We start from the raw sequence: 22,688 nt of genomic DNA on the forward strand, positions 1-22,688 counted from the left end.
TAGTGACAGACACCAGCAGGCGTAGTAGGAAAGCAGCATAGTCTGGCCAGGCTGCGTAATGCCCTCGCTTCTCTCAATATGCCGCCGCGCTGTCACTTTGATTGCACACGTCTCCACAGGTAATTCCAGACTCTGACCACTGTTCGCTATTGTCCTTCATCCAAATGAAAACTGCCAGTAAACAGATTATTCTCCGTGTAACAGCTTCCCCGCAATTGTTATAGCTACAGCCCATCTGTTTAGGTAAATGGTTTATTTTTTTTTTCAAAAATAAACATATTTTGAGATTTTAAAAGGGACGATCCATCTTTACAACCGATTGGTTCCACTGAATCAAAAATGAAAAAAAGAAAATTGCTTTGCAAATAGTTTTAAAATATAAAAAAGATTTCCCTACTGTTTTGTGTATGAAGCTCCTAAGAAGAACATGTTTCCTAGGTAACAGACTACAAATACATTCTGTGTAGTCTGAGTCTGCAGTTATTCTCACTGTGTGTTCATCTTTACTACCAATCGGTAAATTGTTCCATTGCATCAAAAATGAAAAAAAAAGTTACTTTGCAAATAGTTTTCATATAAAAAAATGATAAAATAAAATCTCGTACTGTTTTGTCACTAAAGCTCCTGAGAAGACCTAAATGTTTCCATGGTAACAGACTACGAGTAAAGTCTGTGTAGTCTGAGTCCGCAGAAAGTACTAAACCCGTGCTTTTTGGTGACACGGTTCTTGCCTTGGATTCACGAGTCAGCAGTTATGCTCACTTCTGTGTGTCCTCATATTTGGCACAGTAGGAGGAACTAAGGGACCAGGAGGACCACAAGATTAATGTAGGAATAGACTATGCAGGGACTGTTTGAAGACAGAAAAACAGCAGAATGTTAATTAAAGGTGTGACGACCTGGGGACTTCTGTGGGCGTAATGCTACTCAGACAACACAGGGTGAGGGTAAAACAGTGTGGCAATACTTTATTGAACCACAAAGCAGATAATAAACACAGAACAGTCCCAGCAAATACCCAAGATGGTACAACATTACACAGTCTCACCCTTCCTTCTCTGTCCGCCTGGGATAGAACAGCTGTGACTTTGGAGACTTCCAGGGCTGACTACCTCAACCAGTGGCCCCCCATTTCTGGCAGGCCCCCCACAGAGAGAAGGTAGCAGCAAGCTTAGGAAACTAGCAGTCCATCGAGGTACAAGACCAGGAAACCCGAGGGTCCAAATCTGGCCTCTCCGAGAGTTTCCATGGAGCCAGGAGATCAGTGGGTCCCTCCTGGCAACTCCAAATGTCTCCATGGATCCTAGGCGACCGGTGGGTCCCTCCTAGCAACCCCAAAACAACATATTCATGGGGCCAGGTGACTTCTTCATCCTCTCCTGGACTCCCCAAAGTGTATTCATGGTCTCGCTGATGGTTAATGGAGCAGATCCAAATCTTTCCAGTCAGGGCCGGTACCCTTAGGCTAGAATCCTATAGAATTCAAATCTGTCTCTTTAGATGCCATGCAATCCATCTACTGTCCTGGAGGATGTCTCTCATTATCCTTCCAAAGTCTATCTCAATCTCCGTCTCAAGACTCCCTGTCTCAGAAACACATCTCTTTTCTGCTTCTCTGGGCTCAAGTCTGGCTCTTACAAAAAACACATGTTCCTTCTGCTTCTCTGGGCTCAGCCCCCTGAATGGCAGAACTGCTCTCACCCTCCTCCCCCAAAGCTAAGTGTGCATATCACATGTCAGAGGTAAAGGAGCAGGGCTCATCTATCATTGTTTGAGACAAATCAATTTACATAGTTGGTATACAGGGGCTATTGCAAATAACTGGCTCTTAGTACAATTAGCATATTAGAAAATAACATAGTTTCCAACCCCAAGAGGAGACCGCAATCAGGGTTACACAAATACTAGTCTGACCTTTAGAAATAAACAAACATGTACAAGACAATTTAAACACAATAGTGTAATTTAAACACAATAGTGTATTTCTCTTGACTTAACAAGTCTAAATGTCTGGCTTATTAAGATTTTACGCTGTATCGTCACAAAAGGTTATTTGTAAAGTCAATTTTCTTTAGTCCAAATGCAATGGAACAATCCAAAAATAATTGGTTCTGCAGTAGATCTTCCCTTTAAATTGGCCATAACTTTGATTAAACTGTCACCAACTTATTGAAAGTAATGGGATTAATCAACCAATAATGGGATGTTTTTAAGATTTTAAAAGGGTTGTCCCATAATTACAATTATCTTTTATCCAAACCGATGGGCTCCCCACTGAATATAAAAAGAGGAACCCTGTGTCCCCGATGAGGACAGCGCTTTAGTGCACATGAGCAACCACAGTCTATGGAAATGGTGATCATGCATTCGCATTACTACTACCACATATGTGCACAACCGCTTCATTCATACAGGACTCCCGTTCTCGGGAAGCATCCCAATGGTAAAACACATCAGAAATGACCTATCCTATAGGAGCTAAATGTTGTTTATGGAATAACCCCTAAGTGACTAGTTCATGATGGCTTGGTAAACTATGGCCGATTTCTTCCCTTTATCAGCACTCTTCTTGTCCATAGGCGGTGGGTACTGCAACCCCATTAAAGACGTCATCATGGGAAATTCTGTTCTCCAGGAGATGAGATGATTTTTTTTAATTGATATATATCTCTGTCTATATATAATGTTGCCAAGTCGTATATACCCTTGAACTATATCAGTTTGCTATCCCTTGACTACCCCCGATAGTCACAAAAAGTTAACGGAACTTAGGTACACAGCATTTTTTACACTTGTGAGCGGTAGAAACCACAACAATTGATCATCTTCACGTCTCCTCAACTCCACTCATCGACCTCTGCCCCCTATTTAACCAAGCACGGGCTTCATGGTAGGTTCGTCATTAGTGTTTTATTTCGCAGCCACGTTTTTCCATTAATCTCTTAATTTAGATTTGACAACTTCATTTACTGTGGAAAGCGATACAAAAAAAACAGCCGGCACTACAACCCTGAACATGGAGCAATTAAATTAAAAAGAAAAAAAAACAACAAAAAACCTCTGACAGACAAATAGAGAAATTGATTTCGCCTAAGAAATTAATATTCCAAACTATTCAGATTTACATATTAATATTGAAGCGAGACAGAGAAAATCAGTGCCCAGAATATACAAATTTTATAGGGATACAGTAAAGTCATTAACTCTGCATGTCAGCCTCAGGAAGAAATAAATAGTGAAAGTGAAGAGCCCAAGCAGGGGCGTTAACGTGACTCTTCATGGGCGGGAACGTTCAGTGCAATGGAGCTAAACCCCCCAAAAAATCAGTGACCGGAATATACAGATTTTATAGGCGTACAGTACATTATAGGTTATATTTACCTTACAGGTCATTCTCACAAAGAAAAAGTAAAAGTGAAGAGCGAGTCCAAGCAGGGGTGTTACCGTTACTCTTCATGGGCGGGAATATATTCAATGGGTAACACCAACTAGATTAGTTTATTGACCAATTTTTTCTTACATAAGTAAAGGCCCATTTAGAATGGCTGATTTAGGTCCATGAATGAGCATTATACACAACTTGATTGGTGCTTGTTTCCTGGGCCGACACAGACTGATAGGGGCAGAAAAAATGTTAATTGGACTGCTCTATGACTATACAGCATTCATGTTGTTTGCAGTACATCCCTTGCCAAAAATGATTATTTTTATGCCGCCAATAAATGAGTATTTGCAGATCATCGTCAGATCAGCGGCATGTTTACACAAGCTGATGAAAAAGAATGAGTGTTCTTCATGGGCGGGACCATTCGTCATGGGCGGGACCATTCGTCATGGGCGGGACCATTCTTAGGAACGCTCGTTTGCACTTATTTGGACAGCTGCTAAAATGGTTCATTGACCTGTACAATATATATATATATATATATATATATATATATATATATATATATATATATATATATATATATATATATATATATATATATATATATATATATATATATATATATATATATATATATAACATGAGGCCTAAATCTTCTTGGAATGTGAGTAGTAACACTAAAAGTAAATGGAATAGATGACAACATGGACCATGGACACATGGAGTGTGTATAAGTGCTCAACAATGGGACAAAATGTGCCATTTTCCTAAACCACCGTTGTTGTCTATAGGAGAAATGTAAGAGCTTCCTGAAATCACATGGTATATCATGTGATCCCTTTCAACAGTGAAGTATATGTCACATGAGCCTTTTCAAAGCTTGTGACTGGCTCACAAGTGGCTCCATAATATCTTTGTTTCTTACTTTGTGGGGGAGCAGCTAAATGGGTATAAGTACATTTACTATTAGGACTCTATTAGGAAATCATACACACGCTTGAATTTAAACAGGTCTGACCTAGTGACACTGTCCCTTTAAATAATTCAAAAATTTAGGTTTTCTGCAATTTCAAAGTTGCAAATTACAATAATCTACAGATTCCACCCTGATGACATCCAAATCTACAGAAATAAGAACACGTTCCTTATGAACCTGTACAAATAAAATTTGTGATGGCGAGACACCTCTCCAGAACACGAGAGAATATGTTTTAAGTGATTCTACATATTCAATGTAATCCAGTGAGCGCACGTCTACCCTTGGGCTCTACCATGTCAGTGAGGTCAGGAGAGCTCCCTGGGAATTATCTTTTTGGCCGGTCCATGTCGTCAATGGCTGCCAGCAGCTTCTGTCTGGCCTTTTTGTTTATGTGGGATCCAAGGCAGACGTTCACCAGGTTTGTTAGCTGCTTGGTGGAATATTCCTACAGCAAAAAAAAGATATAATAAAAAAAAATAAGCAGATGCTAAAAAGTTTAACGTGTTAGTGTATCTTCAACTTTTTGGTAGCATTTTTTGCGCTTTCACATTTCAAATGATATGATTTTAATGTTATTGTGGTAGTGGCTTTCTGACTACTTAAAGGGGTTCTCAAAGAATGTAATAAAATTGCCCCTGTCACATAATTCAAACAGCAGCCTATACTAGTCACGTGCCAGGACGAGCTGCAGTCTGAAGAAACACTGCTCCTGAGACCTGTGACTAAACTGACAGAATAGCTTTTTTGTAAACACACATACCGTAATTTCAGGAAAAGGGTTGTGACAGGAGAAGAAATAAATCTTCGCCTGACTACGCACAAAGGATTTTTTATCTGCTCCAGCATCAACCCTCAGTGCTTAGCCGAGAAGATTTATTTATTTTCCAGTCATAGCCCTTCTCCGGCAGCTCCGATATGTGTACTTACAAAACAACTCCTCAGTCATTTGAGACACCAGTCTTGCAAGCTGTGTTACTTCAGACTGCAGCCGGTCCTGACACATGACTAGAACAGGCTGCAGTTTGAATTATGTGAAGGGGGCCATTTTATTACATTCTTGGAGAATCCTTAAGGAGGCTGCATGCTAATTATTTCCTTTTATAAAAATGACCAATAATCTCTCCAAATGTTGGAAACAGAGTGGCATTCTCATAGAGCCATTAAAGGACATAAAATACATGACTGGTAATGTAAAAAATGCAAAAATTAAAATAATAAAGACAATGGTGTAGTTGTGGGGTGGGGGGAGGGAGTGTGTGACGGCTGCCTTAAAAAAACACATTTTCTTCCACCCTACTGGGAGATACTAAGTTAATAGAGGGGTCCTTGAGACGGTCATTCACCCTGGAGGACTCGACACATCCTCGTATTGCACAGAAAGTGAATCACTTCAAAGAGAATTGTGTAATACTTTATATCACCTGCAGTGGCGCTGCTAGTGAATTGAACACTTTCTACCAGGTTCTTCCATTGATTAAAGCTGATCTCTAGGATTCATAGCAGGAGGGGGGGATACGCTATTAATTAACTTATATTTTGGAGACCCTTTTAGAAAAAATTATTGCCCAGAGTCGACAACACTGCGACATAAAACGAAGAGCATATTCCTGCTGTGGCTCACCGCAAGCTACCATCATGAAGTACCATGATATCAAGAATGACCAGGACTTTAATGGGTCAGTGTGGCTGTGGATTGATGGACATGGCTTTGTATTGGGAACTGATTTTGTCACTAATTGGTTTCAATCTTGTGTGATGAGTGGACTTCCGCCACTAGTGGGAACAAATCATACATGACAACAAAAGTAGTACTCCACTTTGGACAACCACTAATTGTTAGAAATAAGCCGATAACTAAGTGTCAAATGATCAACTGTGATCTGTGGGTAAACCTGCTAGTAAGAGTTTGCTTTCTCTGCAGCACCACCACAGGGGAAACTAAGTATTACACCGGACGGGTCCTCCAGAGAGAAAGACACTCCTTATAGCCACTTTTCACTCTGGCCAAGAGATGAGGATCCCAGAGAGAGGATCCACCTCTATTAAGTACGGTTTCAAAATTAAGACATTCACTGAAAACCAAGGTGCATGGCCCATTCTGGGGATCAGAACGCTCACCCTGTGCTCCTTGATCCAGCGCTCCATGTCGTTCTCCGTCAGGTAATAGGCCTTGATGTAGGTCTCTACGAATTCCTTATCTGGAATCGGCCGGATGTCAGTCAGCTTCTCCAGTTTCATCAGGAATTGCTGAAAATCGAGCTGCATGAGAGCCCGGCCCTCGTTGCTGCACTTCTTCACATTGGCATAACTAGTAAGGAAGAAATAGCAGATTGGGTCATGCAACCGGATTGTTGCCTTATGGGTGGTTGGAAATCATCCCGAGTAATGGCTGGGATCGCTGACTGGACGTGCCTCTAATACCTGGACAGCACCAGGCTGAGGAGCAGATCTTATGTGGCTTCTTACCGCAGTGGCGGCTACCTGACTAGGACTACTTAGGTAGGACTAGGGCTCCTCAATCAAGAATTTGCAAGCTAAATCGGTGCTATGTAGGCCACTGCCCAGATGTAACCCCTGGTCCAGTGCCCAAGGGGCACAAATAAAATCCATATAGGTAGAGATACTAACAACTAATTATTCCATCTCCAACTAGTTACTAATTTTCACCCAAGGACAAGTGAATGGTTAAATAGATCCTCGTCCCTGGGACTGAAAAGTGACTATCCACCTGTCACGTATGGTCAACCCCACTGGACAACCTCCATGTACCTCCCAAATTGGCTTCCTGTTCCTCCAGGTGCCAAGGTGGCGGCCAAAGTAATGTCGCCTTTGCCTCTCCTTGGCGAGGTTCAGACCTCCACTGCGCAGCATTTCCGGGGCGGCCAAACTCGGAAGCAGGAGGAACGTAGCGTTGATCTGAGCAAAGGAAGCGCATGGAGGGCACCAGACAGGGTGACTATATGTGACAAATGTACAGTCACTTTTCAGTCCTAGGGAGGAGGGTCACTTCCAATTATTATTGGCCACATATATGCAGAACGAAAAAAATCCCTAAGCAGCGCGCAGACCCGGGGGTACAGCACGGACATGTCATCGCTCTGCAGCAAGGTCTACAATAAGAGATTTTCCTTCTATACTTCAGCCAATTGTAATGGATGAAGGGAACATAATACAGTCCGGGGTCCTCTGATGGAGGATAATTCACCCTAATCACTCAATTACCCCTCATGGACGTGTTTTTTTTTTTTTAACCTTCAGATCGCAGCATATTTCTCAATTTTTATCTCACCGCATGCCAGGAGACACAACTATTCTATTCATTCGCTGGGTTATGTCTTTCAAGCTGTCATTTTTCTCTCTGGCACATAATATTTATCATTTCATTTATTAAAGGGGTTTTTTTTAAAGCCAAATGTGCAAATGTGGATTTTTCTTTGATTATTTATGCTTTATAGCCTGTGTGTAACATGGATTAACATGGGGGCCTCTGCTAGCTTCAGGGATCTCACTCAAGTCCTGGACAAACCTGTTAACAAATGATGAAATATGGGATTGGTGGGGGTCTGATAATCGGGACCCTCACTGGATAGGACAACAGTATGAGGTTGGTGGAGGTCTGACACTCGGGGCCCTCATTGGATAGGACATCATTATGACATTGGTGGGGTTCTGACACTCGGGGCCCTCACTGGATAGGACAACAGTATGAGGTTTGTGGGGGTCTGACACTCGGGGCCCTCATTGGATAGGACATCATTATGACATTGGTGGGGGTCTGACACTCGGGGCCCTCACTGGATAGGACAACAGTATGAGGTTGGTGGGGGTCTGACACTCGGGGTCCTCACTGGATAGGACATCATTAGGACATTGGTGGGGGTCTGACACGCAGGACCCTCACTGGATAGGACATCATTATGACATTGGTGGGGGTCTGACACGCAGGACCCTCACTGGATAGGACATCAGTATGAGATTGTTGGGTGTCTCACCGGATAGGACATAAGTACGATATTGGTTGGGGTCTGACACTCTGGGCCCTCACTGGATAGGACATCAATATGGGATTGGTGGGGGTCTGATAATCGGGACCCTCACTGGATAGGACAACAGTATGAGGTTGGTGGAGGTCTGACACTCGGGGCCCTCATTGGATAGGACATCATTATGACATTGGTGGGGTTCTGACACTCGGGGCCCTCACTGGATAGGACAACAGTATGAGGTTGGTGGGGGTCTGACACTCGGGGCCCTCATTGGATAGGACATCATTATGACATTGGTGGGGGTCTGACACTCGGGGCCCTCACTGGATAGGACAACAGTATGAGGTTGGTGGGGGTCTGACACTTGGGGTCCTCACTGGATAGGACATCATTAGGACATTGGTGGGGGTCTGACACGCAGGACCCTCACTGGATAGGACATCATTATGACATTGGTGGGGGTCTGACACGCAGGACCCTCACTGGATAGGACATCAGTATGAGATTGTTGGGTGTCTCACCGGATAGGACATAAGTACGATATTGGTTGGGGTCTGACACTCTGGGCCCTCACTGGATAGGACATCAATATGGGATTGGTGGGGGTCTGATAATCGGGACCCTCACTGGATAGGACAACAGTATGAGGTTGGTGGAGGTCTGACACTCGGGGCCCTCATTGGATAGGACATCATTATGACATTGGTGGGGTTCTGACACTCGGGGCCCTCACTGGATAGGACAACAGTATGAGGTTGGTGGGGGTCTGACACTCGGGGCCCTCATTGGATAGGACATCATTATGACATTGGTGGGGGTCTGACACTCGGGGCCCTCACTGGATAGGACAACAGTATGAGGTTGGTGGGGGTCTGACACTCGGGGTCCTCACTGGATAGGACATCATTAGGACATTGGTGGGGGTCTGACACGCAGGACCCTCACTGGATAGGACATCATTATGACATTGGTGGGGGTCTGACACGCAGGACCCTCACTGGATAGGACATCAGTATGAGATTGTTGGGTGTCTCACCGGATAGGACATAAGTACGATATTGGTTGGGGTCTGACACTCTGGGCCCTCACTGGATAGGACATCAATATGGGATTGGTGGGGGTCTGATAATCGGGACCCTCACTGGATAGGACAACAGTATGAGGTTGGTGGAGGTCTGACACTCGGGGCCCTCATTGGATAGGACATCATTATGACATTGGTGGGGTTCTGACACTCGGGGCCCTCACTGGATAGGACAACAGTATGAGGTTTGTGGGGGTCTGACACTCGGGGCCCTCATTGGATAGGACATCATTATGACATTGGTGGGGGTCTGACACTCGGGGCCCTCACTGGATAGGACAACAGTATGAGGTTGGTGGGGGTCTGACACTCGGGGTCCTCACTGGATAGGACATCATTATGACATTGGTGGGGGTCTGACACGCAGGACCCTCACTGGATAGGACATCATTATGACATTGGTGGGGGTCTGACACGCAGGACCCTCACTGGATAGGACATCAGTATGAGATTGTTGGGTGTCTCACCGGATAGGACATAAGTACGATATTGGTTGGGGTCTGACACTCTGGGCCCTCACTGGATAGGACATCAATATGGGATTGGTGGGGGTCTGACACTCGGGACCCTCACTGGATAGGACATCAGTATGGGATTGGTGGGGGTCTGACACTCGGGACCCTCACTGGATAGGACATCAGTATGGGATTGGTGGGGGTCTCACCAAATAGGACATAAGTAGGACAATGGTGGGGGTCTCACTCTCGGGGCCCTCACTGGATAGGACATCAGTATGAGGTCGGTGGGGGTCTGTTACTAGGGACCCTCACTGTATAGGACATCAGTATGTGGTTGCTGGGGGTCTCACTGGATAGGACATCAGTGTGAGGTTTGTGGGGGTCTCTGCGGACAGGACATCAGTATGAGATTGGAGGGGGTTTCCGCGGATAGGACATCAGTATGAGGTTGGTGGGGGTATCACTGGATAAAACATTGGTGGGGGTCTGACACTCGGGACCCTCACTGCATAGGACATCAGTATGGGATTGGTGGGGGTCTCACCGGATAGGACATCAGTGTTAGGTTTGTGGGGGTCTCCGCAGATAGGACATCAGTATGAAGTTGGTGGGGGTCTCACCAGATAGGACATTGGTTAGGGGTCTGACACTTGGGACCCTCACTGGATAGGACATCAGTATGGGATTGGTGGGGGTCTCACAAGATAGGACATAAGTATGACATTGGTGGGGGTCTCACTTTCGGGGCCCTCACTGGATATGACATCAGTATGAGGTCGGTGGGGGTCTCAGCGGATAGGATATCAGAATGAGATTGGTGGGGGTCTGAAACCCAGGACCCTCACTGGATAGATTATCAGTATGACATTGGTGGGGGTCTGACACCAAAGACCCTCAACAGGTCATCAGTATGAGACTGATTGGACACTCGAGACCCTCACCAGACAAGTCATCTGACACCAGAGACCCTCTTCGGATAGCTGAAAACTGTTCCTACATCAGCCAGAAGGCAGCAATGTACGGGGGGGGGCAGAATTCAGGGATCTTTCAGTGATCACCATTAATCGTGACTTTACAAAGGTTAAACGACCAAGTTCAAGAGCAAGCGTTTCCTCTGATCCCGCCAGTGACAGGGTGCAGCTGATGTAGAATGAAGCTGGAAGCTGCCGCAGATGATTGCACAGAACAAATACTGCGTCAGCACCATCACAATGCCAGGAATACATGAAGCGGGGCGCTAATTAGTAGTTTTCAGTGCGGTACATTTACACCCCATGTCTCTAAGGGCTTGAAAATCCAGCACAGTGCACACTCTAAGCCAACGATTAAACCGAAAAATGGGAGTAATCTATTCCCATTGTTTCACTTTATCTCACTAGCTTCAAAATTATTCATATAGTCCACTTATCTCATACGGTCCATTTTCTGTCCACCTGCAGCCACCACTAGGGGGAGCTCAGCACACACAGACTTTTAAAGTTCCCATTGAACTCAACGATAAATACATATGCAGTGAGCTCCACCTAGTGGTGGCCTCAGAAACTCAAGATTCTAATCATTAGGTTGTCCAGCTTGAGGGACAATATATATTTTTTTTACCTAAATGCATGTATTTGGGGCTAAAATAATTTTTTTTCAATTAAAAATTTTGCACTTTTTGGATTTTTACAGACTCTTTGTATCTCCGAACATTCAACTCTGATGTGTTCGGTGGTCATAATTCAGCAGAGAGGAGCTCAGAAAAAGAGACAAATTCTCTCAACAGAAGGAGCTCACTGACAGATTCTCAGTTAACTCATTCTGCAATCAGTAACTTGTTCTGCAGTCAGCAACCCGTGGAGTCATTTCTAACATGATGCCTATTGAATAATGACAGTTACCCCTCCACCAGCGTCCTGTTGGCGAGCCGGATGCAGTGTTCCCACAGGATGTTGGAGACGGGGAGCGGGATTCGGACGTGTTTCGACAGATCTGACAACTTCTTATTAAACTGCTCAAATTCCTGCAACAGAACAAAGTCAGGCTTTTCTTTACTGTGCAGAGTCCCAGGACAGGGGGTCATGTACAACATGGCTACCAGACATCAATATGAGTTTCTGCCATATTAAAGGGATGGTTGTGTCTACCCTTTTACATATATCCCTTTAAGTACACCCTATTAAGACACTGGACATCATACAGGGGACCCCAAGCTCAAAGCCATCTTGGCAGATAATGATTTTACAAAAGAAAAATAAATGTAGTTTTAGCGCCACCATCAGGTGATCATGTGCTGACAACTTCAAGCACTGGTCTCAGTGATAAGATCAGAATGAGGCCAGTGATTGGCAGCAGCGGTAACGTGGATATATAGCATGATATTACTGCAGCAAGGTCAACAGAGACTCCAACGGTCCCCGACAGCCTCTGTTTATTTTGCAGTAGTGAACATGTGCAATATATCCATGTGACTGCTGCAGCCAATCACAGGCCTCAGAGATGATGCAAGAGACTGGCTGCAGTGTTAACATGAATATACGGCACGTGATCACGGCAGCAGGATCATCAGAGACAGATAGGTAGAACTAGGGGACTGAATAGGTAAGCATTGTATTTTTTATTTCATAGAATTTCCTCTTGTTGGAATTTGTGTTTTTTGCTTCCTGGGCAATCCCTTTAAGAGGCTGGCACACTATCATTGCTTAAAGGGGGACCTGTCACTTACCATACATATGTATTATTTTTCCCTGGTGTAAATGCCGCCGTTCTCCTGAATCTGGCAATGTATTACTTTTGTTCCTGCGCGTCTCCATCCCAGAGATACGGCCCAATCTTCTCTGCATATAAATTTAGTCTTGTTAGCCAACTGGGTGTGGCCCAGAGCAGTTGATGACCATGCCCCCTTAACTAGATTTAGGGCCATATCTCAGGAATGGAGAGGTGCAGGAACAAAAGAAAAACATCACCGGATTCAGGAGAACAGCGGGATTTACACCAGGGAAAAATAATACATATGTATGGTGTTACGGTAGCATTGCAGTGTAGTTGAATGATCACAGATTCCAGGAGACTAAATAATAACGGAAAAATAAGAAAATTAAATATATATATATATATATAAAAAAATATATTAATATAATTTATAGAAAAATATATATTTTTAATAATATTTTATCATCATTTATAAAAAAATATATAAAATTAAAATCACCCTTTTTCCCACATAAAAAAACAAAAACAAAAAAAAACAACAATCATTTGGTCAAAAAAGTACAAATCACAATAAAATTATTGAAACCGTACATGAAAGGCAGAAAAAAAAAATGCAAAAATTGCAGCTTTTCGGTAGCCACACCTATTAAAAAAATACAATAAAAAGCAAGAATGGCGTCAATAAAAATGTCAGCTTTGTGTGCAAAAGAAACAAGCCCTCATCGATCTCCCTGGATGGAAAAAATAAAGTTATGGATTTCAGAAAATTATTATTTTATTTTTTTTACGAATTTCAGATTTTTATTTTTTTTTTACCGCTAAAAAAAAATTCCCAAAATTTGGATAAGTTTGGAAGAGAGAACGACAACGGGCAATATCGCAGAGAGCAGCCATAAAAGAGCTGCAGCTGGATCGTGGACGACTCATTGCCATATAGATACTGGATGAAGCGGAATAATGACCCACGTGGTCCTAGGAGAAGGTCGGTGGTCTGTCGCCTCCACGCTGCAGCAGGACAATGGCTGGTAACGCACCAGCGGACGTACGCACCTACAGGCCTAGTACGTGCCGCTGCGGACAAGACGCCATGTACCTTCAGTAAGGCATCGACGTAGACATTGTGCTGAGACATGATTTCCTTCACGTCCCATTTCACGTTCGCCATAAGCAGCAGCAGCTGCTCGTAGTCTATGGCCTTTGCGGCTACGATCCAGTATATCGGCTTGCGGAGTTCACTGGCAGTGGACACGGTCTAAAAAAAAAAGCAAAAGAAAGGAACGTTAGACAGGAGGACAATCCCAATACCCAGGGTCTGGGGCAAGTAAGCACTGATCAGAATCATTGATGGGGCACTCTCTGAATGGCACTGTTAATGGGGTCTAGAAACTGCCTCTCTCCGCATTATCAGTAACTCTTTATGGAAACACGGTTTATGGGAGGTCTCTTATCCACACAGTTTATGGGGTCACTGTCTGTCTGACGCGCGTCACGAGGGGACGCTCTTACAAAATTTGGTTATAAGGACACTCTCAGACTGACACTGTTAATAAGCGTACTATTCGTCTGACAGTGTATACAGGGCAATTGTTTTCATTGTTAATAGGAGGACTCTGTACGAAACTATTAATAGGGGTACTCGCTTTATATGGGCACTCTCTGACTGACAAGGTTTATGAAGAATCTCTTACCCATATAGTTTATGGGGATATCATGTTCCTTGATTCTGCTTAAGGGTAAACTATTTGGCTGAGTTGGTTTATAAAGATACCTGGAGACTCTATGTCTGACATCGCTTATAAGGACAATGATCTTCTCTGGCCGACACCGTAAGCACGAGGACCCTCTCCGGCCGACACCTTACGCACGAGGACCCTCTCCGGCCGACACCTTACGCACGAGGACCCTCTCCGGCTGACACTTTACGCACGAGGACCCTCTCCGCCAGACACCTTACCCACGAGGACCCTCTCCGCCCGACACCGTACGCACGAGGACCCTCTCCGGCCGACACCTTACGCACGAGGACCCTCTCCAGCCGACACCTTACGCACGAGGACCCTCTGCGGCCGACACCACACGCACGAGGACCCTCTCCGGCCGACACCACACGCACGAGGACCCTCTCCGGCCGACACCACACACCCGAGGACCCTCTCCGGCCGACACTATACACGAGGACCCTCTCCGATCGACTCTGTTATTGGCTGGACTATCAGGCTGACAATGTTTATAGGAACACCTGCGGACTCTCTCTGGCTGAAGGTGACAATCTCTGTGATTGTTCATGGGGGAATTCTGTGGATGAACACTGGTAAAAGAAATACTCACTGACACTGATTATAGGGACACAGTTTTACTGACACTGTAAGGATTTATAATGTGGTTGACTGGTTACGGGAGCAATTACTTTCACTGCCTATAAGCAAACTCTCTGGATGACACTTAATAGGGGCACTTACTAACCAACCCTATTTATAGGACATTCGCTCACTGACATTGTTTATGGGTGAACTATTTGGCTAACACTGTTTATAGGGTCATCTGTACATACTCTCTAGCTGACTGATTACGTAGACACTCTCTGACTAACTTATGGGGATAGTCCTTGGTCAATACTATTCATAGGGACCTTTTCTGAATGACACAATTAATGATGACATTTTTTTGACTTAAACTGTTTATGGGGAAACTCTCTGAATGACGCTATCTGGAGGATACAGATAATGACGACATTATGTCTGACACTGTCTATGGAGACAACCTTTGTCTGACACTGTTAATGAGATTTTTTTTATAGGGACAGACTCTGGATGACACATTTAACCAGATTCTCTGGTTATAGGAGTACTCTCTACATGACAATAAATATAGGGGCACTTTCTAGAGGATGCAGTTAATGACTGCACTATGTCTGGCACTGTTTACGGGGAAATCCTTTTGCCAACACTGTGTGAGGAGACTGACCTTATTAAATTGGGTCAGTCAGGTGATGCAGATAATTATATAAGAATATTTACTGGGGTTCTTACTTAGGGCACTGACCTGTGAATAAAACTGCTGCAGGAAAGGTTTCTTAGCCGCTGGCATCACAGAGTCCAGATGATTCTGGAGAAACTCGAACTGTTCAGCCAAGAAAACCCTGAAAATAAATAATCTCCGGGTGTTTAGGGAAGTGGAGGAGGCAGGTGCCATATATTTGGCCATTAGGAAGTAATGGCAGCAAATCATTAAAGTGATTGATTGCATTTGACAACGGCTGTCAGGGTGCCCTAAAAAGATAGATTTTATGGTTTTTCACACTTTTTCTTACAAGAAACAAGTTTCAAAAGTTGCAGTTCTCTTGCAGCCTGCAGCGGGTTTTTCTGTCCTTAAGGATTTCTCTTGGTTAATCATAATCTCTTCCTTTCTGTACATAGCCACCAGGCCGTCATCAGACAAGCCATCCCACAGCACAATGCTGCCACCAGCATGCTTCATGAGTGGGAGGGGGATTATCCAATGCTTCATTCATGCAAAATAAGGAGTTTAAGCTCCTCTTTAGACAACAGCAGACAAAACAAGAACGAAGAGAAAAATAATGAGAAGCCCAAGGTGGCGGAATTTAACATTGAAGCCTTGCAGAAGTAGGGTCCTCAGATCAAATATGACCAGTGGCCAATAATGGTGGGGGTAGAAACAATTTGTATATCACTGCACAATGAATAATAAGTGAGAACTGTCCAAGGAAAAATACACAAAAGGAGAGAGAGAAAGAAGCAGAGCAAAAAAAAAAAAAAGAGCAAAAAATTGAGCGAAAGAGATCAAGAAAGAGAGACAGAGAAGAAAAAAAGAGTAAAAGGAGCGCGTAAGAGTAAAAGGAGCGCAAAAGAGTAAAAGGAGCGCGAAAGAGTAAAAGGAGAGCGAAAGAGTAAAAGGAGAGCGAAAGAGTAAAAGGAGAGCGAAAGAGTAAAAGGAGAGCGAAAGAGTAAAAGGAGAGCGAAAGAGTAAAAGGAGAGCGAAAGAGTAAAAGGAGAGCGAAAGAGTAAAAGGAGAGCGAAAGAGTAAAAGGAGAGCGAAAGAGTAAAAGGAGCGCGAAAGAGTAAAAGGAGCACGAAAGAGTAAAAGAAAAGCGAAAGAGTAAAAGAAAAGCGAAAGAGTAAAAGGAGCGAGAAAAAGTAAAAGGAGCGAGAAAAAGTAAAAGGTGCGAGAAAAAGTAAAAGGTGCGAGAAAAAGTAAAAGGTGCGAGAAAAAGTAAAAGGAGCGTGAAAGAGTAAAAGGAGCACGAAAGAGTAAAATGTGCGTGAAAGAGTAAAAGGAGCGTGAAAGAGTAAAAGGAGTGTGAAAGAGTAAACGCGGGCAAAAGAGTAAAAGGCGCGCGAAAGAGTAAAAGGAGCGCGAAAGGGTAAAAGGAGCGCGAAAGGGTAAAAGGAGCGCGAAAGGGTAAAAGGAGCGCGAAAGAGTAAAAGGAGTGTGCAATAATAAACGCGGGCAAAAGAGTAAAAGGCGCGCGAAAGAGTAAAAGGTGGATGAAAGAGTAAAAGGAGAGCGAAAGAGTAAAAGGAGCGCGAAAGAGCAAAAGGAGCACGAAAAAGAGTAAAAAGGAGCACGAAAAAGAGTAAAAAGGAGCACGAAAAAGAGTAAAAAGGAGCACGAAAGAGTAAAATGTGCGCGAAAGAGTAAAAGAAGCGTGAAAGAGTAAAAGGAGCGCAAAAGAGTAAAAGGAGCGCAAAAGAGTAAAAGGAGCGCGAAAGAGTAAAAGGAGCGCGAAAGAGTAAAAGGAGCGCGAAAGAGTAAAAGGTGCGAGAAAAAGTAAAAGGAGCGTGAAAGAGTAAAAGGAGCGTGAAAGAGTAAAAGGAGCGTGAAAGAGTAAAAGGAGCACGAAAGAGTAAAATGTGCGCGAAAGAGTAAAAAGAGTTTGAAATAGTAAAGGCGTGCAAAAGAGTAAAAGGAGTGCGAAAGAGTAAAAGGAGCACGAAAGAGCAAAAGGAGCGCGAAAGAGTAAAAGGAGCGCGAAAGAGTAAAAGGAGCGCGAAAGAGAAAAAGGAGCACGAAAAAGAGTAAAAAGGAGCATGAAAAAGAGTAAAAAGGAGCACGAAAAAGAGTAAAAAGGAGCACGAAAGAGTAAAATGTGCGCGAAAGAGTAAAAGAAGCGTGAAAGAGTAAAAGGAGTGTGAAAGAGTAAAAGGAGTGTGAAATAGTAAAGGCGCGCGAAAGAGTAAAACGCGCGCGAAAGAGTAAAAGGAGAGCGAAAGAGTAAAAGGAGAGCGAAAGAGTAAAAGGAGCACGAAAGAGTAAAAGGAGCTCGAAAGAGTTAAAGGCGCGCAAAAGAGTAAAAGGCGTGTGAAATAGTATAGGCGCGCAAAAGAGTAAAAGGAGCGCGAAAGAGTAAAAGGAGCGCGAAAGAGTAAAAGGAGCGCGAAAGAGTAAAAGGAGCGCGAAAGAGTAAAAGGAGCGCGAATGAGTAAAAGGAGCGCGAAAGAGTAAAAGGAGCGCAAAAGAAAGGGAGCGTCAAGGCGTGACAAAGAGAATTTGGAGTGAAAAAGAAGTGAGAAAGGGAGCGCAAAAGGGAGCAACAAAGAGGAGTGAGAAAGGGAGAGAGAAAGAGATAGAGAAAAAGAAAGTGAAACAAAAAGAAATAAAAAAGAGAATGAAAGAGATAAAAATACAAAAAATACAGAAAAAGAAAGAGAAAAAGGAGAAAAAGACAGAAAGCAAGAAAAAAAAGAAAGAAAGAAAAAAAAAAGAAAGAAAAAGCGAAAGAGGGAAAAAGAAAGACAAAAAGAGAGAGAAAATGAAAGATAGAGAAAGAAAAACAAAGAGAAGAAGAAAGGAAGGAAAAAAAGAAAGAAAGAAAGAAAGAAAGAAAGGACTTATAATTTTACAGTCATAGCCACTGATTTCCAGACACCTGTGATCATACAAATCATACCTGACCTTAGCGATTTGTGACTGGGCAAACGCAATCACACAGGGCACATGACTTGCCCGTAGAGAAACGGGCACCACGGCCCGAGCACCTGAGACGTGTAGCCCCAAGCTTATATTTGATGCACACACCAATATAATAAGGCTGGCACATTGGATTCCTTTCTTAGAATTGTTTGTTTACCAAGCGGAATCATTGTGACATCAGCCAGTGATTTGTGGGCCCCTCAGAGCTATTTGGGCACCACATGGCCACATAAGCTGTAACACTGTAATATCTGGCCACTATGAGGTACATCACAAGAAGCACTTTCACGGGGCTTTCTTGGCCATCATTAAGGGGTTGCAACACTTTTTGGAAATCCATGGACCCGTCATTGTTCCCCCACCTTCACTAGGACGGCTTTGATCTGCGGTACCCGCCATAGCCGCATGCACAGATGTCCCGCTAACTCCCTGGGATTTGACCCATCCATGACTCATTAGGACATTCTTGGAAATTCCTAATAACGTTTGTACTTGTTTTTTCTTATGCAAAAAAATATATAAAAATTCTAAGTAAAATATGTAAAAAAAAAAAAAAAGTTACTAAAATAATAAAAATCTTAAACAATTAGACACGAAATGAATATAAAGTTAGTTACACCTTCATCTGAAATGTTCTAGTCGCCACATATGAACAATGGCGTCATTGGGGACTGGTTTCTACCTTTTGTAACCCAAAATAGAGAACTATGGAGTTATTTTTAACATTGAAATCCGCCAAATCAGCTCATCTGGCGGGTTCGGAAATTTCACTCTATTAAGCCAACTCATCCTGGCGCAAGAATAAGATTTACCGGATGCCAGGACTCTGGAGCGCAGCGAGAGCGGGTGAGGGAAGCAATAAGAAAATAAATAAATATAGCAATAAAAAAGGCAAATAAAAAGAGAATAAAGGAACAGCAAAGTCCTTTAACCTGATCATGACCAAGCGCTATAAATGTTCGGTGCTTAGTTATTAATTCCACACCAGTCTAAATTTATAGGGAGGAATTAAAAGGGTTATCCATCTTTGGCAACATTTTTTTTTTTACCTAAATTCATACATTTGAGGCTAAAAATCATTTTTTTTTGTAATAGAGTTTTTATAAATAATTTTGCATTATTTTGCTTTTCCAGGCTATTTATGTCCCTGTACATTTAACTTAGATGGGGACGGTGGTCATAAATCAGCTGAGAGAATAGAAAAAAAAACATTACAAACTCTCCCATTGGGCCCTCAGAAAGAACTCACTGATAGATTCTCAGTTAACTCATTCTGCAACCAGCAATGGAAAATTCAACACAGAGGCTATAGAACTAAAACGGGGCAAAATTCTTAATGAAACCCAATTGCAACAATGATTTTCAGCCCCAATTCCATGCATTTAAGTAAAACAAATAAAGAAAGAAAAATGTGATGAAAACATCTTTAAACCGGAAGGAAAATAACGAATATTTCTACCTATACAACACATTTTATTAAACATTAATTACATTAAAGATACAAAAACTAAGCATTTAAGGTGTCCACATGACTAATATCCTGAAAAATTAGCTCAGATTACTTGTAAAATATGGTTAGTACAAAATATTTTAAAAACACCAAAAATGCTATATATTTTTATATATTTGCATTACAGAAAAAAATAAATTGCGCAGTCATTTATATGTTCCCTCTAATAACGCAAAAAAAAAAAAAAAAACAAACAACAATTTATCCGGCATAGAACAAGGTCTCATATGGCTAAGGCTATGTGCGCTCAGGATTTGAATGCAGAAATTTCTGCAGCGTTTCTGCATCTCTTGGCAGGAAAAATGCTGCGGAAAAAACGTGTGTTTTGCCGTGTTTTTTTATTCGTTTTTTATAATGTGTTTTTGGACATCAATGAATGCTTTTTGGAGCTAAATAAAGGTATTTGAAAAAAGAAACATAGGACATTGTTTCAACCCATGGATTACAGTCAGACCTGGGGTAAGTATATTGGTTAATTTAAATGATTAAAGAATGTGCCTGTAGTATTTCAAATAAAGTGTTTACTCTGTGTTTATTTAACTCTTTACTTTAATTAGGTTTAGTAATGAAAGGGTCTGATTGACACCCTGTCATCACCAAGCAAAAGAGCTAGGTGTCAGCTAATCCCATACACCCAATATCATTAGCATTTCCATTCAAGTCATTTCTGGGGAAGCGGAGAGCTGCTATGCTTAGACTAGGAAGGTGCCATTAAGCAAACATGTTTCCTAGCTATTAATAACAGCTCACAGCTGTTTCATTAGCCGCTACGTCCTCATAACATCAATAAGTAGCCCTTTGGACGCAGTAGATTTTTGCTGCGTCCAAAACGCTGTGTTCTAATGCCACACTATTCTTGTCGGTACATGTGAATCCACCGCATATAATGACATTTCAGTCAGTCAAACTCTGCAGCGGAGACTTGCGTGGCCACTACAGAAATTAACATGCTGCGGGTGAGTTTGGGTACGTGGCCACGGTCAGGAGCCGCTGCAGGTTTGAACCTGCGTTTTTCTGCAGCGTCAAACCCGCTTCGTCCAGATGTTACAGCATAGTGAATGGTATTTCTAGAAATCCCATGTCCACTATGCATGCATCTGAGGCTGAAGATCACCCGTGGACACTGACATGCCACACGTCTTTCAGGATCGCAGCATGTCAATTTCTCTTGCGGAGTCGTTAGTTTCCGCAACAGAAATTTGACCACTAGAATGTATTGAATACGGTTAATCCGCAGGTTCAGTGAACATATGTGGATTTACCTGCATTCAATAGAACACAGCATTTTGGACGCAACAAAAATATGCTGAATCCAATGCGCTGCTACGTCCAGATTGTGGGCACATAGCCTAAAATTTTTTTTTTTTTAAAAAATGGCGTGGGCTCCTGCGTTATTTTCATAACCAGCAGAGGGAAAGCCGACCACTGGGGGCTGATAGTAGTAGTCGGGGAAGGGGCCATTAGTCAAAAATGTTCCCTGGCTATTAATTACAGCCCACAGCTGTCTGCTTAGCCTTTACTGGCTAGATTACAGGGGGACCCCATAAAATTTTTTACATAGGATCCCTCTATAAAGTCTAACCAGAAAAGGCTAAACAGACAGCTGGGGGCTGATCTTAATAGCCAGGGAAGGAGACATGGATTTCTGGCCCCCTCTGAGGCTAATAATATCACCCCTCAGCAGTCCCAGAAATGGCGCATCCATAAGATGCACCAAATCTGGCGCTTAGCCTCCACTCTTCCCACTGCCGTGTAGCGGTGGCGAGTAGGGTAATGGGGTTGGGGTTCATGTTAGCCTTGTATTGGCGTCTGACATGAATCCCAGGTTAGTAATGGAGGTTGTCTATAAGACGACCTCATTACTAACACCGTAGCTAAGTTTTCAACACTTTTTCAATAAAGACATGGCCAGAATAAAGTTTTTTTTATTGAACACTGTTTTAATAATTTTTTTTTATTGTTCTTTCAATCCCCGACGCCCTTGTCTCCTGACAAAAAAAAAAATATATAACCATATCCATCCTGTCCGCCGTCATGAGGTAATCCAGATTGTCCCTCGGCGATCTGGGTCACTTCTACAGCAGTCACATCAATCACTGATGTGACTGCTGTAGAAGACAGCATTGTACACTGACAGGAGGGTAAAATCATTCCTGTCAGTGTACATTGCTCTGCTGCAGGCTGAGGTCAGGTGAGTTCATCAGCTGAAGATCAGCTCTGATGACCTCATACTGCATCAGTGGTACGTGGGAGCATTCGTGAGAATATTCCCACACAGCACCGGTGCCGTAAGCTGAGGTCCCTGAGCTCTCAGCTGATCTTCAGCTGATGAACTCGCGTGACCTCAGCCGGCAGCAGCGATATACACTGCCGTGAGCGAGCGCGCTCCAGTCAGTGTACCGCAGGCCGCCGGGATGATCGTGTCGTCGGGTGACATCAGGAGGACACCGGGGGACGCCGGACAGGTGAGTATAAAGGTGTTTTCTTTTATTAAACAGATTTTTATCTTTTTTTTATTTATTTTATTTTTTTTACACTGCGCAGCCCAGGTTCGGCTGGCGAGACTACTTCTCCCCTCAGCCGTACCGCTCTCGCTGTTATCAGCAGGAGTGGCGGTCGGATGATGGGAGAAGTAGTCTTCTTCCCTAGCCCGGGTACCAT

The 22,688-nt window shown here is 43.2% G+C and overlaps 1 protein-coding gene across 2 annotated transcripts in view; it reads right to left on the minus strand.

Moving 5' to 3' along the window:
* Positions 1-1,021: 1,021 nt before the first annotated feature.
* Positions 1,022-22,688, minus strand: part of VPS50 (VPS50 subunit of EARP/GARPII complex) — a 215,986-nt gene continuing 194,319 nt past the window's right edge. Inside the window, exons 24-28 of one of the 2 annotated variants that reach the window (XM_073677354.1) lie at positions 15,629-15,725; positions 13,680-13,838; positions 11,776-11,897; positions 6,486-6,675; positions 1,022-4,812 (exon numbers count right to left, since the gene is read on the minus strand). In XM_073677354.1, coding sequence (XP_073533455.1) covers positions 4,693-4,812; positions 6,486-6,675; positions 11,776-11,897; positions 13,680-13,838; positions 15,629-15,725 — 688 coding nt within the window. In that variant the 3' untranslated portion in view covers positions 1,022-4,692. The remainder of the gene's footprint in view (positions 4,813-6,485; positions 6,676-11,775; positions 11,898-13,679; positions 13,839-15,628; positions 15,726-22,688) is intronic. The other variant, XM_073677353.1, reaches the window with a different exon arrangement.

Source organism: Phyllobates terribilis, unplaced genomic scaffold (assembly GCF_046119375.1).
Source record: "Phyllobates terribilis strain yellow unplaced genomic scaffold, ASM4611937v1 Scaffold_4__5_contigs__length_816908805, whole genome shotgun sequence".
Taxonomy (NCBI): Eukaryota; Metazoa; Chordata; class Amphibia; order Anura; family Dendrobatidae; genus Phyllobates; species Phyllobates terribilis.